The sequence below is a fragment of the Neophocaena asiaeorientalis genome, unplaced genomic scaffold (assembly GCF_003031525.2).
Source record: "Neophocaena asiaeorientalis asiaeorientalis breed wild unplaced genomic scaffold, Neophocaena_asiaeorientalis_V1.1 scaffold223, whole genome shotgun sequence".
Classification (NCBI taxonomy): Eukaryota; Metazoa; Chordata; class Mammalia; order Artiodactyla; family Phocoenidae; genus Neophocaena; species Neophocaena asiaeorientalis.
The window spans coordinates 296,629-315,255 of NW_020175045.1; the positions used below are offsets into that span (position 1 = coordinate 296,629).

Here is an 18,627-nt window from a genome sequence, read left to right on the forward strand (position 1 = left end):
CAAGGCCAGTAATGAGGTCTTGGAATTTCAAACTCTGAGGAATGAGAAGGCAGGGTTTTAAATGGAGGGAGTGACTCAAATTGAGGGACATTTTACAGAACTAGTCTGGACTCTTAAAAAATGTCAGTGGCATGCAAGACGAAGGCTGAGAACTGTTCCTGGTTGAAGGAGATGAAAAAACTGACAGCAAAAAGGCCATATATAGCCCTCGATTGGATCTCGGATCAGGGGAGAAATTGCTCTAAAGAGCATCACTGGGGCAATTGACAGAATTGGAATATGGACTGTAGATTAGCCGATAGCATCAAGTGAATATCAGGTTTCAGGAAGTTGATCACTGTAGTGTGATTATGTAAGAGAACGTCCTTGCTCTTGCGAAGTAAGAACACTGAAATGTTTAGGGGCAGGGGACTTGATGAATGCAAGTACTCTCAGGAATGGCTCAGGAAAAGAAAAAAACAATATCTAAAATTTTTAGACGTGGGAGACAACGATAAATCAAATGATTTCAAATAAATGAGCTTCTCACCCTGTCACACGTAGGGTGAGAAAGCAGTTCACAATTGCTGAACCTGGGGAAGGTCATACGGCAGTTGGACTATTTGCTAGTTGAACTGTTTCAGACTTTGAGTTTGAAATGATTTCCAAATGGGCATTTAACAAAATTAATCTGGATTGCTGGAGATCGGTAGACAGGAGAGAAGAGGGAACTTGTCCGTGGTGAGGAGGTTGTCAGGGAGGTGATAGTGACCAGGGAGGAAGGCTGGAGGTGGGACTGCTGAGATCGATGTGGAGGGGCAGATGAGGAGGACAGCAAATGGATTTTTGGTCAGTGCTACTTCTGGAGGAATGGGGAGGAACAGGTTTGAGGAGAAGCTGGTGATCGAGCGTTCTTGATTTGGATGTGGCCAGGTCGGGGTGATCTTGGCTCCTGGCGTGGACCAGTCTGCAGCCTGATCTCATGTAACTGTCACCTGGTGGTCCCTTAGAGCCCTGTCTTTGGTCATGTGGGGTCCTGTCTTTCACCCAGAATCTACCCCCATCATGAACCTCACCTGTCCTTTACTTCCCAGCCCAGCTTTTGAGGGCACCTGTGGGAGCTGCTGCTCAAGACAGGTCTTGGGCCTCCCCAGGGGCAGTGGGGACCCCTGGCCAGTGGCCGGTCTTGGCCCTCAGGGCTAGGGGTCCTTGGCACGCCAGCTGCCCCGTAGAGGCCTGGCATCTGACTTTGGAGGAAATCAAGGCCATTTGATCGGAATCACAAAAACAAACCATGTTTGCATGCCGTGAATGCATTCACCATCTGCATCCCAGGTTCTTTTATGAGCTAATGAAAGTGATGGACCCTCAGCCCAGAATAAAAAACCTGCTTCACACACTCTCAGTAATAATTTTGCATGTTCTGGGCCTTATGCACCAGCTTAGGTTCATCTTGCAATCTCCAGATAACTGCCAGGGGCAGGAGGGCCTCGGGGCTGAGGTCGGATTTTGCTCTTGCACTTACTGGGTGATGACTCTAAGCCTAGATTTTCTTATCTGTGAAATGGGTCCATTAATGGTACTGAAGTGCCTAGCGTACGAATAGCCCTGTGCAAAAGTTACAGTAAAAGTGATTGCTGTAATTAAAATTGTCCTTAACCAGTGACTCACGAATCCCTGGCTCTAGTCTGGTCCTCTCTGAGGACCTCTGAAATCGTGTACGTAGCCCCTTTGTATGGTCCACAGGCTCCCTAGACTCCAGGGTGCCAACTGGAACACATTATTTTTATTATTCTCCTTTTTTTGGTGGAATGGATACTCTGTGAAACGCTTCAATCTTGAGTGGTCAGTACTTGCAGTTTTACAAAATGAACACACTGATGTCACCACCAGCCAGCTCAAGATCGGGACGTTTCCCGCATCCAGAAGGTTCCCTCTGCTCTCTCCTGGTCACCATCCACCCCACACCCAACTTCATTCTTATTTCTGTTACCTTAGATTCGTTTTTCCTGTATTTGAACTTTCTGTCAATGGAGTCACGCAGCCTGTCCTTTTTGATTTTTAGCTGTTTTCACTCACACCAGCGTGTAAGATTCATCCGTATCTGAGGTGTGAAGCAGTAACTGATTTCTGGTTGCTGTAATAGTATTCCACCTCGTGAATACGGCAGAGTTCACATCACTCTTGTCTGTCGATGGACATTTAGGTTGTTGCCAGTGTTTGCTATGAATAGTGCTGGTACGATCGTACCCTTTTGGTGCACGTAGGTACACATTTCTTTGGCTGTGTAGATAGTATCTAGGACTGCAATTGGTGGGTCACAGAGTATGTGTAGATTCAGCTTTTGTAGCTGTGAGCTTTCCAGTGGTCGCACCATTGTGCAGTCCGTGCCCTGTCTTCCCAGCACGTGACATTGTCGGTTGCTTTAAATTCTATTCATTCTGGTGAGTGAGTAGTAGTACCTAATTGAGCGTGCATCCCTCCCACCCCCACCCGCTCTGCATCTTAGTTCCCCAACCAGGGATTGAACCCGTGCCCCCTGCACTGGAAGCTCAGATTCTTAACCACTGGACTGCCAGGGAAGTCCCTGTGCCTGCATCTTAAACACTTTTTTTCCCTCATTTTTTAAAGCTTTATTGAGGAATACTTTGCATCCTGTAAAATTCACCTAGTGAAAGTATACACTTCTGTTTTATGCAGAGTATAAACTTTAAAGTTAGGTGTCGTTTAAAAAGTCAGATGGTGTTAGAAGGATTATAAGGAGAGCCAGCAATCCCTTGCCTCCTGTCTCCCCATTCCTGATGCCCCCTTTAAATTCTCTTGGCTGTTTTTCTTTTTTGGCCTTTTCATCCATATTTTTCTGTAATTCCCTGCTTCTACTGCTAGTTATTTTTTAGATTTTGAGATTCTTTATTGACTTCTATAGAAGATGAGGATTTTGCATAGACTGTCCAAGTCTCTATCCTGACTCTCCCATTTATCAGTGTGAGACCATAGGCAAGTTTCTTTACCTCTCCTACCTTGATTTTCTCATCTGTAAAATGGGGATAATAATAGTACCTACTTCATGAGATTGTTATGAGGATTAAATCATTAATACATGTAAAGCATTTAGAACAGTATCTGGAAAATAATAAGCACTGGGCTTCCCTGGTGGCACAGTGGTTGAGAGTCCGCCTGCCGAGGCAGGGGACATGGGTTCGTCCCCGGTCCGGGAAGATCCCACATGCCGTGGAGCGGCTGGGCCTGTGAGCCATGGCCGCTGAGCCTGCACGTCCGGAGCCTGTGCTCCGCAACGGGAGAGGCCACAGCAGTGAGAGGCCCACGTACTGCAAACAAACAAACAAACGAACAAACAAATAATAATAAGCACTTAGTAACCGTTGCTTGTCGTTGTTGCCTCACGCCATCCCCCACCCCCATTCCTCCTTCCTCTCTCCTCCCAATATTTGTGAAATACAGTTTTGTTTTGTTGTTGTTTTGTTTTTTGTTTTGGCTATGCCACGCAGCCTGTGGGATCCTAGTTCCCCCACCAGGGATTGAACCTGGGCCCTCCTGGACCCTCGGCAGTGAAAGCACAGAGTCCCGGCCACTGGACCACCAGGGAATTCCCGAAATACAATTTTGTTTAGATCAGATTTATTATTATGGCTTTGGATTTGTAAATGTTTGTATTTGAGCCAAGTGATATAATAAAATTCATTTCTTTATTTCCTTGAGTTATTAATTGCCTCTTTTTTCCCCCCATTTGCAGGGATTTCTTAGAATCTCTGTCTTCTCATCTCTTGGTATAGTTTTCATTTGGTTAGATCTGTTGGATGAGCTGCGTCTTGGAGATTTCCTTCCTGCAGTTTTTCTTCTTCCTCCTCTAGTCTGGTTTGCCTGGTGGCTGGGCCTTTGCAGACTCACTGTCCCTCTGTGCTGTGTTGCATCTCCTGTTTCCTGATTCTCATTCCTTCCTCTTTCCTGCTTTCCTTGTTTTGGCGGAGCGTATCTTGCAGTAGCATTCTGTGAAAGGATACACAGAAGGCGATTTTTTTTGAGGCCTAGTATACCTGAAAATGCCTTTATTTTTACCTTCAGGCTTGATGGACATCTTGGAAATCATTTGAGCAAACTGCAACATCACCTTCTAAATTCCAGTGCAGCTTTTGAGGGTGTGATGTTATTTTGATTCTTGATCTTCGTACGTGAACTTTTTGTCTTCCCTTTTACAAACGCCTAAAATCTTCTAGAACCATGTAATAGTTATAGAGCGTTGGCTCTGAAATTCTTACCCATGCTCTTCCACTTGCCACATGGCCTTGGACATGTTACCTAACTCTGTAAGCTTCAGTTTTTTCTCATGTAAAACGAGTAATAGTGCTTACCTTTTACATTTTAAATGAAGACTTTTTGAATTACTGTCAATTTTATTGGTATTTTATGATTTACTTCTCACCATTTTTGCTATTCTTTCTAGTGCCTCTATTAGTGGATCTCCTAGAACGATCACCTACGTTTCTTCTACTTTCTTTGCTATTTTCCATCTCTTTGTTTCTTCTGCTTTCTAGATGGTCTCAATTGTGTCTTCTAACTGTGCAGTTTGGTTTTTTAATTAAGTTATATTTTTAATATCTAGGAGCTCTGTCTTATAACCTGGATGCTCCTCTCTTTTTTAAAAATATTCGTTTATTTTTATTTTTGGCTGCGTTGGGTCTTTGTTGCTGCCCGTGGGCTTTGTGGGCTTTCTCTAGTTGTGGCGAGCGGGGCTACTCTTTGTCGCGGTGCGCGGGCTTCTCATTGCAGCGGCTTCTCTTGTTTTGGAGCACGGGCTCTAGGCGCGCGGGCTTCAGTAGTTGTGGCGCATGGGCTTTGTTGCACCGTGGCATGTGGGATCTTCCCGGACGAGGACCAGGGATTGAACCCGTGTTCCCTGCATTGGCAGGCGGATTATTAACCACTGTGCCACTAGGCAAGTCCTTTTATTTTTTCAATCGCACCCTGTTCTTGTTTCATGGATACATTAGTTCTCATCACTTGCAGGATATTAATTATATTTTTTTCTGGAGTTTTCTTCTTTCAGGCATGGTCTCTGTTCCTCTGGGTCTTTTTTGTTCATTTGTCTTTCACGTTGGAGACTCTGCAGGTGTCTGGCTGGTTCTCTGGTGTCTCTTCATATTTAAGAAAGAGGCGCTAACAAGCTGATGAGACTGGGATCCAAGGGGGGGACTTGTTGACCATTGTGGAAGTTTCTGACAGTGTCTGTAGGTTTTCCTTTCTGTCTTCCTAAGTCTCCCAGGCTGGAGTCCTGTTAACAGCCTCCAGGGAGTTTAAACTTGGCCGCCCCTCTTCCAAGAGCTGAGTGTACCTTTTAAGGATGAGGATTTGTACTCAGATCGCATTTTCACTTTGGTCCCCACACCAGCCCTGAGAATCCAGCCTAAGACCCTCAAGGGTTCCATTCATGCGCAGTAATGTTTCCTTTTAAAACCGTGTTACTGCCATTTTTGTGAGTGTTCTGGCACCTGGGGAAGGATTTTTTCCTTTTCTTTCTTTTTTTGGCATGTGGGATCTTAGTTCCCCAACCAGGGATCGAAACGGTGCCCCGTGCAGTGGATGCGTGGAGTCTAAACCACTGGACCGCCAGGGGAGTCCTCTGGGAAAGGATTTGTCATACTAGATCTCAGTGCCCTGGGATCCGGCTGCCTCTCCTCCCCTGGCCCCGTGCCGGAGAGACCTGGTTCCTCTCTTTCTCCGCCTTCCCCACTAGGACACTGCCCTGGTTTTGGCCCATAGTTCCTAGAAGGCCCTCCCTCCATCCCTATCTCTACTTCCTCTAGGCCAGGACCTCCTTTAGGGGGAAGAGAAATCAATGGGGAAATCCTCTGTAATTGCTTTAGAATTGAGAAAGTCTGGAGCCCTGGGGCGAGGCCGGGGTGGATGCATTTGCATATCATTGGCAAGGCTGAGGCCTTGACCGCTCTGGGCTGCCTTGGGATCCCCTTTATTTAGATTTGAGCACCTACTTTGTGGTCTGGGTGTCTGGTGGGAGCAAGGCAAAGTCCTAGCCTACAGGGGGCCCAGATTCTGGGCTGGGGGAGGGGCTGGAGTTAAACCCAGATTGCCCTTCACTTGCTGTGACCTCTGCTGGGGAGGAGCTGGGAGGTCTGGGCGGCTAAAAGGTGCCTGCTGGGATATCCGACCGTCCTGGGGTGAGGGCTGGCTCCAGTGGAAGGGGAGGGAGGCTGGAGGTAACACTTAGCCTGGATGAGGGAGCTGGAGGAATAAAGCCCCTCGGGCCAGCCCTCAGGCCCAGCTGGACCCCTCCCCTCCTAGGTGGGCGGGGCAGGTCGATCTGGCCTGGTGGCTTCTGAGCCTCGTGGCTTCTGAGCCTCTGCTTAGCTCAGAGGAAGAACCTCTGCAGCTCAAGATTCTCAGCCACGTGTACTGCACGGATGGGAGCTTGGGGACGTTGGCAGTGGCCACAGGTCCTGTGGCCCAGTCACAGCACCAAGAATGTGCAGAGTAAGCCCCCCACCCTCTAGCTCTGTCCCTCAGCCTTGCTGGTCTGTCTTCTTGTGTCACCTTCCTCGGGGAGAGGGGAGTGCCGTGAAGCGGAGGACACAGGCACGGCCCCAGGCACAATTTCTTTCCTTTCTTGTCTGCCCTTCATTTTACTTTCTTTTTAAAGGTGAGAGCTTTATTTTCTTATTATTTTTTTTGTTGGCCACACCGTGCAGCTTGCGGGATCTCAGTTCCCCCACCAGGGGACTGAACCTGGGTCACGGCAGTGAAAGCCCGGAATCCTAACCACCAGACCACCAGGGAACTCCCGATTTTACTTTAGAGGAAAGTAAGGCTCAGAGAGGTTGTGTCACCTCCCCAAGGTCACACAGCCAGGAAGTGTGGGATCTAGGGGCCAGACATGAGCTTTCTGGCGAGAAAGCCAGGGGCTGGGGAGAGATGGGGTATGAATGAGAATGTTTCTTTCTCTTTCCCTTTTCCTTGCTGGGCTCATTTTTATTTATTTACTTGTTTTTGTTTTTGCAAATTTTGTTAATGTGAGAGTTCCCTGAAAATTACTCACGCTCGTGCTCAGATTGGCCTCCCTCTGCGCTCAGTTTTTTAAAGGATATTTTTTTATCGGGGCTTAAAGGACATACAGAAATAAGCAGAGATCATAAACGTACAGTTTGGTTATTTTTTTCACAAACGGAATCAACCAGGTTACGAAGGAAACCCAGGTGCCCTGTTCTGTCACCCTGTCCCAAGGTGACCCCAACCTGGCTTAAACCACCTGCTTTGAATTGTCTGTTGGTGCCCTTCACGCTTGTGGAAGCATATAGTGCGTTCTCTTGGGTGTGAGGTGGTGAGATTTATCCTGCCCTGGTCGCTGTAGTGCCTTCTCCTGGCTGAAGGGGTTGCCTCCTGTGAGAATGCAACAATTTGTTTATCCAGCTCTTGTTGGACATTTGGGTTATTTTCCAGTTTTGGCGATTACTGGTGAGAAGATCTTTGAATTCCAATATGCGATCTTTCTGCGCAGACCTGCGAGGGCGTTGCTGGGTCAGAAAGGTTTCTAGATTCTGCCAAACTCTTTGAGAACGGTTGTACTAATTTATGCTCCCTCTGGCCATGTATTAATATTGTCCATTTTTCCTTTTTGACACGTTAACCCTTCTGGTGGGTGTGCAGAAGTTTTCATTCACATTTCCTCCGTGGTTTATGAGGCTGAGTACCTTGTCATGGATTTACTGGACACTTGGACGTCCTTATTTGCCACTCTCCTGTTGCATCTTGCCCGTTTTTACATCGTGGTGTCTGCCTTTTGCTTGTTGATTCTCAGGCATTCTTTATATATTTTGGATACAAGCCCTTCAGTGGGGCACGGATCTTTCTCCATGAGGTGGCTCACATTTCCATTCTCCTAATGGCGTCACGTGATGAATAGACATTCCTAATTTTCATGTACTTCAGTATATCGGTCTTATCTTTATGGTCAGTGCTTTTTTTTTTTTTTTATGGTCAGTGCTTTTTAATGTGGTCTTTAAGAAAGCTTTGGCTGCCCTTGGGTCACGAAGGAATTTTCCAGTGTGTTTTCTTCTAGAATCTTTTGCCTTTTGCCTTTCTGCAGTGCACCTGGAAGGGATTTTTAGGTATGGTGTGAAGTAGAGGGTCAAGATTCATGGCTTTTCCCATATGGGTGTCCAAGTGGACCAGCAGTGTTTATTGAAAAGACCATCCTTTTTCTACCCCGTGCATTGGTGGGCCTGTTTCCGAACCGTCCTGTCCCCATAGGCCTTTTCGTGTACCCATGTGCCCATATCACACCACCTGCATTACTGGTATTTGATAGCCTAAGTCTTCCCACGTTATTCTTCATCTTGAAGGTTGCCCCGGCTATTCTTGATTTTCTGTGTTTCTATATAACTTTTTCTTTTAACTAGTACAGTACAGGTAGGTTTGCCACCGTAACCATTTTTACGTGTACGGTTCAGTGGCATAAAGTACATTCACATCAGTCAAGTCACCGCCATTCACAGTCACCACCAGCATCATCTCCAGAACATTCCCATCCTCCGAACTGAAACTCTGTCCCCATGAAGCACTAACCTCCATCCCCCTCCCCCAGCCCCTGGCCCCCACCCTCTACTTCCTGTCTCTATGAATCTGGCTCCGCCAGGGACCTCCTAGAAGTGCCATCATAACAATATTTGACCTGTGTCTGGCTTATTTCGCTTAGCATCCTGTCTTCAAGGTTCATCCATGTTGGGTCAGGGGTCAGAATGTCCTTTCTTCTTAAGGCTGAATGATATTTCATAGTATAAAGATAGACCACATTTCGTTTATCCAGTGGACCCTTGGGTTGCTTGCATCTTTTCGCTGTTGTGAATGGGAATAACGCTGCTAGGAACATGGGTGTGCAAAAATCGCGTCAATTTTTCACCCGACTTTCAATTCCTATGTAACTTTTAGGGACAGTTTGTCAATTTTCACAGCCCCTCCCCCTCCCCCAACCTTTGCCCCTACTGGGGTTTGGATTGGGATTGCAGTAAATCTCTCCATCAGTTTGGCTGCAGCGAGCATCCGAAGAAGTACATCTTTGCCCACAAAGGTGGTTTCCTTGAGGGGGACCCCCAGAAGTGGGTCTGGGCTTTGCCAGCCTGCTGACTTGCTTTCCAAAAGCTGGGGATGGGTTGGCTGTGTCCTCACCCTCCCTCTGCTGCTCCACAGACCCCCCGCCCCACAAGCAAACTAAAAATATGCTGATTGATAGATGAAAATGATGTCATCCTGTTTCGGTACTTGTTTGCGATACTAACTTTTTCCTGAATTTGGCCATTATTTACCGTTCTTCATTTGTGAATTGCCTGGGGTTCTGATTGAACGATAAGGCTCTTTCTTTAAGAGACAGGGCATTAACCCCTGCTCTGGCTTAGATATTACAGAAATCTTGGGATGAATGGGAGTCTGAAGGTCATTTTATCCAGAGGGTCCTCGGACTATTTTCAGCGGCTGTCATAGAAACGGCCAAGTCACATGTCTGTGCTCTGGGCTAGAATGGGCTCTTTTCTTGGGTGATAACCCTGATCTGATCATGCCGATGAGATGCTCTGATAGCCTTTGGTGACCTCTTAAGGAATGCAGTTCTTTGCGAGGCCAAAACGTTTTAAAATAGGAAGGGAAAACACATTTGTTTCTTGTTTGGTTGTGGAGGGGGCCTTTGGGAGTGAAGAGATGAAAACAGGGTCTCTGTGGCTGAGTGGAAAAGTGTAGATTTTGGAGTCAGAGCCTCAGTTTCCTCATCTGTAAAAGGGACAAGAATCTCTCCCTCCCAGAGTTGATGGTGGGGGTGGGTGGTTCGTGGGGAGGGTGGCATGGGGTGGTTGGATTAGAGACAGCATGAAGTGAAGCCTTGAAGCCCTACGCTGGCTGTGAAGTAGGGCCCAGGAAAGGCTCCTCTTCGTCCTTCATCCAGTTCTAACTGATCGTGACCTTGCCCCTCCCTCCCACCCACAAATATTAATCGAGCACCTACTGTGTACAGTGTAGGTACACAGCGGGGCACTGGGGATGGTGTAAGGCAGGGGTCTGCAAACTGCCTCCGAATCTGGCCCATCTCCTGTTTTTTGTAAATAAAGTTTCACTGGGACAAAGCCCAGTAGTTTTAAGTATTGTCAGGCAGGTAGAATAGGCCTGCAACGCCTAAAGTATTTATTATCTGGCCCTTTCAAGAAGAATCTTGCCTACTCCTGTTCCAGTGGGTGGAGAGGGACAATAAGCAAGGAACTACAATAAAGGAGGAGCTAATGTGTATATGGTCTGATAAGTGGTGATAAGCACGGTGGAAAAAATAAGTCAGGAAAGGGGGTGGGGGTGGGGCAGGTTGCAGTTTATGGGGCCCTGGTGACGGAAGGCCCACATTCGTTCCCTGTCACCTGGGCTGCAAGAGAAGGGAGTGAGGTATATGCAGACGGGAGTATACAGATAACTTGCAGTACGTGGAGGGAGGAATGGATTCCAGGTGCAAAAGGCCCTGGGGTGCAGCCCGTGGGGCTGTGCTGTCCCATATTCCCGCCCGAGCCTGTGATAAAGTCCTATGAGTCCTTCATTGTTTACCAGACCTTTGTACCCACCATGATCTCATCCAAGTCCCCCTCCCCTCTCCCACCAGCGAGGACTTCAGGTATCTATTTTATAGGCAGTTTCTAGAAGGAGCCCAGTGACTCCATCCATTACAGAGGCAAGGTTCCACTGAGCGGCTAAGGTGGCCTCACCGTTGCCCTCTCTAGGGGCCAGCAGGTGAGCGTAGGGCAGCCCCCTGTGGGGTTCATCCGGACGGGCCTCATTCCCCAGCCCCCAACACCTTTTCAGGATTTGAGTTCTGCCTCCTGGTGACCTTGGCCAGCCTGGGAGTCCGCAAAGCCCTGAAGCCCTTCCTGTGTTCTCAGTGTGGATGAAGGAGGTGGCGATGGCTGAGAACAGGCTGGCCTGCACCCCCAAACTCATGGCTCTCTGCTGTGTCCCTGAGATGCAGTGTATGGGGTGGGAGGGCCTGGGATGTTGGCGGGTCCCAGCTTGGGAGGGCCCGTTAGCTCAGTCCTGGAGGGGGCACAAGAGTGGGGGGCCCATGCCCAGCTCCCTGCTGCTTACATTCCCAGAGGGACCTGGACCTCTCCCCCGGGCAGTGGCAGGGGCACGGGTAAGTTGCCCCATAGCCAGGCCTCGGGACCTCCTTTCTTGCCCCGGGGGCATCCTTCCTCTCTCACTGGGACCTGAGAAGGGGAAAACCATTTTCCAAGCACCTTCGAGGGCCAGGCCCTGTGTGAGGGGGTTCCCTCACTCAGGGTCCGAGGGACAGTGGCCGGTCTGGAGCCAAGGGCCTGGCGCGCTGGGATTCCTGAGCTGAGGCCTTGCTGTGCGGTGTGCTTGTAGCACCAGCTGAGCGACTTGGTTGCCCCGGCCCGGTGATGCCAGTCAGTCTCTCTGAGCCTCAGTTTCTTAGTCTGTAAAATGGGGGTAACAAGATTCCTTCACTCCCGGGGCTGTGGGACGGTGAGCCAGGACGGGAAGGTGCCAGCCCGGAAACCTCTGGGCCCTGGGGCGCCCTGGGCAGCGAGGTCAGGGAGAGATGCAGTGTTGGATTCAGAGGCAGAGAGAGGAGCTTACGTGTTTTTTTTTTTTTAATTGAGGTGAAATTCACACAACGTGCAATGAATTCTTTGAAAGCACGCCTTTCTGTGGTAGCTAGTGCATTCATCGTGGGCAACCACCAGCTCTCTCTAGTTTCAGAATTAAAAGTTTTATTTTAAGGAAGGACAGATGGAATTTGGGTAGAGGTGACAGTCCCACTTGGACCCTGACCTGGAGCAGTTGCTGGGCTTCTTCAAACCCCAGGTCATGTAGCTATAAATAAGGAGGCACTTCATGAAGGCGTTTCACGGACGTGAGTTCATTTAATCTGTGTGTCCACCTGGAGGGGAGACATTGCTGTTCTCCTACCCTTCAGCCTGGGGCAGTGCAGTAACTCAGACTCACGGAGCCGTGGGCGTTGGGGCCAGGGTTTGTTTTCCACTGTCCCCTGGGGACCCCCGCCTCTGTCGCACCTCTGTCCATGGTGGGGGCCTGGCCTGTCAGAGGTCCCGTCCCTGCCCTGCTCCGGTTTCCAGCAGGGAGGAGCCTTCCATCCAGACTGTGGCTAAATTAAGCCTAAATTAATTACAATTTAATAAATTTGGAGATGAGGCTCCTCAGTCTCACCAGCCACACGTTTCAAGCGCCCAGTAGCCACAAGTGGCCAGTGGCTCCTGGAGTGTCCAGCGAATATGTAGAACAGGTGTCATTGATTCACCAGGTTTTGGTCTGTCCAGGATGGCGGGCAGGCCAGTGGGAACGTTCTCCCACGGGGGATCCTGGTGGCCCTCGAGTGGCTACCCTGAAGGAGGGGTGTGGGCTGCACGGCTGGGCTCCGGGTCAGCCCTGGCTCTGCCCCTGGGCCAGGGCTGTGTGGCTTTGGGATTGTCCTCTGTGCCCCATGAAAGGCCTGTGGGAAGATTCCGTGTGAAGCCCGGTGTCTGTTGAAGTTGGGTTAGGTCCCCCTTTCTAATTGTGAACAGTGGTACTTTATTACGGGTTCACTGTGTGTTCTAGGCTTGGACAGTCGTGGAGTGAGATACTCGCGTGGGTGGGCAGGTGGCATGGAGGCCTCTGGTCACCAGGGGGCGGCCTGGGACCAGGGAAGGAGGGCCAGGCCTTGACCTCAGTCTGGGATGAGAGGAATGGAGACCTCTCCCACCCCAGGCTGTGCTGGAGGACTTCCAGCCAAGTCTAGGGAAAGGCGGTGGGCTCTGGCTAGACTGTCACTGCCCCCCAGAGCCCGGAGGCCTCCACCGTTCTCTGTGAACCCAGGAGGCCACCGCTGTGTCCCCAGGGGTGGGTGTGAGTGGAGGATGTGTCCCTAGACCCTGAGGAGAGCTCCAGGTACTCCGGGGGTGGGGGGATGCGGGGGTGTGGAGCTCAGAAGCAGTCCGGAGATGCCGGTGGGGCGGGGTCGGGGGGTCAGCTGCTTGTCTTCCACCCTAGGGGGACCAGGCAGGACAGCGGGAGTGGCACATGCGTCCTTAGGTGTCAGGAGCTGTGCTTGCCTTCTCTCCTCCTCCTAACACGTGTCCGTCTGCTTTTGCCCTGAGAGGATCAGACACGGTGCGGTCACTTGGCCGAGAGTTGATGCCTGCTGTGTGCCACCTGGGCACCTCGGGGGAGGCCGACTCCGCTCCTGGCGGACACAGGTCTACATTTCCACGTCGTCCTGGGCGGAGGCATTCTCTGAGGCCCAGGGAAGGCCCGAGGGAATGAGCGGAGGGGCCAGGTGGAAGGGAGTCCCAGCAACTGGGGGTTTATCTCGTGTATCTGAGCCCTGCCCCCCCGCCGCCTCAGGAGCGGGTGGGGACAGTGAAGTTGTGCAAATAAACGGCCGCCGTCCCGGGCCTGGCGGTGAGGGGGGCTGGCACGCCCGTTTAACGGAGCTGCACACCGCGGCTCTCGGAGGGCCCAGGCCTGCCCGCCGGGCCCGGGGGAGGGAGTTCGGGCACCGTTGAGCCCCGTGGCAGGCGGGAGCTGTGGGAGGAAAAAAAGGTGGGAGCTGTTGGCGGCATCCGGACCTGGGGTGCCTCTGGGCGGGTTTCACAAGCCCGGGCAGGGGCAGGCCCAGGGCAGGAAGAGCCCGCGGCTGATGTAAGCCCTTGCGCAAACCCCTGGCTGCCGCTTCCGGAGCCGGCCACCCGCTGCCCGCAGAGGAGGAAGCCTGGGGCCTGGCAGCCCGGAGGCCCCGCTGCCCGGGCCGGGGCTGCATGGGCCGACTGACGGGCCACCATGGCCCTGGGTCCCGAGGGCTTGGCGCTGGAGTCCGGTGAGGGGGCTGGTGGGGATGGGATGGGGGGCCCGGACGTGGGGTGGTGGTGATGCCACGTGGTGCCAGGTGTCCTCCCATCGCTCTGCCTGATGCCGGCCCCACTCTGGGCGACAGGGAGGAGGCCCTGCCCCTTGTGTGCGCCCTGAAGGGCCTGGGGGGACGTTTGGGCCTCCTGTGCCCCCGGGGAGGTGGTGAGGGCGGGTCTGTAGGCCCTGCGTGGAGGCCTGTGGGGACTCAGAGGGTGTGGGTGGGCGTCTGTGAGCCCCCTGAGGGCCGGGCTGGGGCCCTCTGGGCACCCGAGTCACACGTTGTCTGTGACCCCCTGCAGCCACTTCACTCGGGGCCGCTGCAAACAGTGCCTGCGTCACAGGGCCTTAGAGAGGTTCCCTGAGGGGCACCTGGGGAGCTCTTACCTCGGTGGCCCGAGCCGGTGCTTGGTGCCGTCCAGTGAATGGGCGCCTCTGCTGCTATGATGATTATTATTGATAAACGCGAGCTTCTTCCTTTACTGCAGTTCTCAAGGGAGGCGTTATCATTATCCCCATTTTGCTGACAAGCAAACAAGAGGCCAGGGAAGGGAAGCCCCCCGCCCCCACCCCCCCGCCCGCCCAGGTCTCGTAGGCCTCCCCCGGCCTGTGAGCTGGGGGCCTGCCGGCGTCTTGCCCTGAAGGACGGGCACGTGGAGCTTAGGGGCAGCACCCCTGGATGGCGGGAGGGAGGACATACCCCTGCGGTTGGGGGCCTGGCCAAATGGGGCGTGGCAGGGGCGGGGGCGGCTTCCACCCGGGCCCTAGCCGGTTGTCCTTCCTGGCATCAGTGGGCCCCCACGCCCCCATGTGAGGGAACCCAGTAGGAGGAGCTCTGCTCTCTGAAGGGACAGGCCTCCCTTGTCCACTGCTCTCATTCATTCCCTGAGTCACTTGCTAGTTCCCTGTAGCTCTGGGACAGGCTGCTGGGCTGCATTCAGAGCCCCTGGTCGCAGGCTGTGGGATCAGGCACTTCCCATCTGAGCCTCAGCTTCCTCATCCGTTAAATGGGCACATGGTTCCTCCCGCACAGGGGTGGCTGAGGGGTTGGTCCGGGCCTGTCCAGGGCTGCCTTGGGGTCCTTGGAGGCCATTCTCCAACTCTCTGGTGTCCTCGCTGGTCCAGAAGCTCAGAACCTGAGCCCCCTTCCACCTCGTCACTCTGTGGCCTCCGGAGGTCCCTGCCCCGCACCGAGCCTCAGCTTTCGGGTGCAGGTGGGGAGAACCGTACCCCCTCTGGTCTGGGGATGGTAACGCCCTTCTGCCAAGAGTGTTGGGTGCCCTGGAGGCACCTGGGGTCTCATTGGGCGGTTTTCTCAAGCCCTGAGTCTGGCTGAGTTGACCCAGGGTGGTCCTGAGTCCAAGGGGCTGGGGTGGGGCTGGGCGGAGGAGGTTTGATTGGTCTCCCTGCCAGTGTCAGCCTCGAGAAACAGGGCGAGGCGGGGATCTCGGGGTGGTGGGCTGGGCGGCGGCGGCCTGGTGGCTGCCTGACAGCCCCCCTTCTTTCTGCAGGCGAGGCCTTCTTGGGCAGCTTTGTGGCCAGCGGGATGGGGCCCTCGGCCTCATCCCATGGGAGCCCGGTGCCCCTGCCCTCTGACCTCTCCTTCCGCTCCCCCACCCCCAGCAACCTGCCCATGGTGCAGCTGTGGGCCGCCCATGCCCACGAAGGTAAGGAGCGAGCCAGGCGGGCGGGCCGAGGGCGCTGGGCCGCTGTCCCCGGCACTTCTCAAGTCTGCCGCCTCCCCTCTGTCTCCACGGTCACTCCTCCACGTGGTGGCCTGCGGGGCCCAGCTCTGGTCATCCAGCCTCCCTGCTGTTCTTCAGATGCTCAGCGCTCCCTCTTGGCGCTGTCCCAGGGCCTTTACACGTGCCGTTCCCTCCACTTGCAGCCCCGCACCGCAGCTCACTGGCTATCTCCTGTTCCTCCTCCAGGGCTTGGCTCAAACACACCCCCCACCCCACCCCGGTTCCACCTCCCACTTGTGATGACACATTCATCTGTGTGTCTTTTCATGAGATACCTGTTTCCCCACCAGTGAGCTCTGAGGGCAGGGTCTAGTTCGTTCTGCTGCCCGCTGTCTCCTCAATGCACAGTCAGCTCATCAGTGATTGTCATGGTGGGAGCAGTGGGACCAGGTGCCATTGGGCTCTCTTGTTGCTGTTCTGCGGTGACGCCCCTAAATGTGGGGAGGTCTGCTGGCTTGGCTTCCTGCCAGCCCAGAGCAAATCCTGGGCCTCCGTGGAGCCTCAGTTTCCCCTCCGTCAGTGAAGGAATGGGCCTGGGAGACTCTCAGTTCATCCGCCACCTGGGGCTCCGGTGGATTCGAGATGCTGGGTGCTGCCTCCTGGGTGTCCTGGGTGCTCCCGGGTCGGGCGCCTGTTGCAGGTTAAGGCTCTCCTGGGCCTTTCGCCACCCACTGTCTCCCTCCTTCCTTCTCTGTGCCAGTCGTCACTGAGTGCTTCCGTCCTTGTCCCGACTCGTGTGTGCCCCACACGGAGGGGCGATCCTGCCTCTAGGTCTGGGATGGTGGGCAGTCCTTCCGGGCTGGGGTCCCATCTGAGCCTCCCATTTCCACCAGCCCAGAGCGGGGGTGCTCGAGGGGCCTGAAGGGCAGAGGCTGCCTCTGGTGCCTGTGTGCCATCAGCCGGACTCCCTTTTCTCCTTTGCTGGCAGATGCCGGTAATAGTAGTAACGATAGCAAACAATGCAGTGTCCTTCCTATGCACAAAGAACTGCATACTTGAACTCACTTTACCCTCAGAACAAGCCGTGAGGAGGGAGTATTATACCCATCTTACAGATGAGAAGGCAGTGGGAACCAGTGCCTACCTAGGAGTGTCGTTTCAGTAATGAGGCAAGATAACGTGTATCAGGTGTTCCTTATCATCTTGTGACTGTTGTTAACGTAATTGTCACGTGGGGCTGTGGGTGAAGATGTGCGCCCAGTGTGGCCAGGGACGGGTCCTGCATCTCTGGCCTCAGAGGGAGTGACTGGGGGGCATGGGGGACCCAAGTCCCTCAGGGATGGGTCACCAGTGGGTCTGAGGTCCTGTAGGACCCACTGCCCAGGAGAAGAGGCAGGATCCTCCTCCATTGCCCCGGCACCTGCTTACCTGTCTGGCCTTCCGGGCCCTGGTGAATGGCTCTTGGGCCTCCATTCCTTGTGTGCTCTTTCAGGCCTCTTGTTTCTTTCTCTGTGGCCTCCGTTTCCTGTCTTCTGCACCCTGTAAGGCCCTGGTTCTGGGGCATCACTGGTGGGGTGGAGGGGGTTGTGGGAGGTTAGGAAGACCCCTGGCAGGAGGAATTCTTTCCTAGAAGCACCTGCCTGGGAGACCCAGCAGCTGGAGATGCTGGGTAGGCTGAAGTTCAGAGAAGGCAAGAGACCTGCTTGGCGTCACACAGCAGAGAAGTTAAGCCAGTAAACCACTCAACTGGGTCCATGTTGGGCTGAGGTTAAGAGTTCTGGTGACCTCAGTTCAGAGCTAGGCTCCTCTGCTGGGGGACCTCGGGCAAGTGGGCCTCTCTGAGCCTCAGTTTTCTCATCTGTAAAATGGGGATATTAAGATTATTTGCCTCACAGGTTTTTTTATTTGAAATTTAAATGAGAATAACAAAGGCAAAGCAGTTGAAAGGGTTTGGTCTGTGATTAGAACTGCCATCTATCTTCATCATCCTCATTGCCCTGCACTGGGTCCAATTTGATTCTCTTCCTGGGGGATTCGAGAGCCCTAGCCCCGGGGGGCTGCCAGGGACTGGAGTGCCAGGATTGGGAGGGGGCAATCCTTGCTGTGGGAGCTGGTGGTAGACCTCAGGGCTCCCAGCACCAGGGGGCTGACAGCCAAGACACGTTATTTCCAAGAAGCAGAGAGGGTGGAAGGAAGCTCCCGGTGGGAGGCATGAGGTGTCCCAGCTGGCTTCTTTTCTCTCTTGCAGGCTTCTCCCACCTGCCCAGCGGGCTGTACCCATCCTACCTCCACCTGAACCACCTGGAGCCCCCCAGCAGCGGGAGCCCCCTCCTCAGCCAGCTGGGCCAGCCCAGCATTTTCGATACCCAGAAAGGTCAGAGGGCAGGAGTGGGGAGACTGGGGGGAGCTGTGGAATGAGGTTGGGAGGGACCACTACCGAGTACTCCAGGCAGCATCTCAGCTGTGTTTCCCAAGACCCCAGCCCCCAAGGGCCCCCACAGGCTTTCTGGGCCCACCCATAGCCTCCTGGAGCCTTCTGGTTGTCCTGCCCTCATCTAATCCTGTTGGGCCCTCTGGGCAGCTCTTAATTCTGGCCTCTCCCCGTTTCACAGATGAGAAAACTGAGGCTCAGAAAGGTTAGTAGGTGGCCAGGGCGGGGTTTCAGCTTGGTTTAATCCATTTCCAGAGACTGCCCTCTCCCGGGGCTGTGCTGTGCATGGCCCTCCTCCTTGCGCTGGGGTCTAGGGCACCCTTTGGGGCCTCCCTTCCCTCTCCCCCGGCAGAGGGGGCACTCGCTCACGGGCTGCGCTCTTTCTTTTCTGCAGACGGCTTCTACCTGCCCGCCCCTGGAGCTCCGGGTGCCCTGCACTCTCATGCGCCCTCCTCCAGGACCCCAGGCGGCCACTCGTCGGGCGCCTCGACCAAAGGCTCTTCTCGGGAAGGTCCAGCCAAGGACCGGATGGGCCGCGGCGGGGAGCCGCCCCCACTGTTCGGCAAGAAGGACCCGCGGGCCCGCGAAGAGGCAGCGGGGCCCCGCGGCGCG

At 53.6% G+C, this 18,627-nt stretch overlaps 1 protein-coding gene across 1 annotated transcript in view; it reads left to right on the forward strand.

Annotated features, from left to right (window-relative positions):
* The window catches only part of LOC112412044 (trinucleotide repeat-containing gene 18 protein-like), a 34,013-nt gene that overhangs the window by 4,131 nt on the left and 11,255 nt on the right, over positions 1-18,627 (forward strand). The window contains exons 2-4 of the mRNA XM_024763503.1: positions 15,411-15,566; positions 17,833-17,958; positions 18,410-18,624. Of these exons, the coding sequence (XP_024619271.1) occupies positions 15,411-15,566; positions 17,833-17,958; positions 18,410-18,624 (497 nt within the window). The remainder of the gene's footprint in view (positions 1-15,410; positions 15,567-17,832; positions 17,959-18,409; positions 18,625-18,627) is intronic.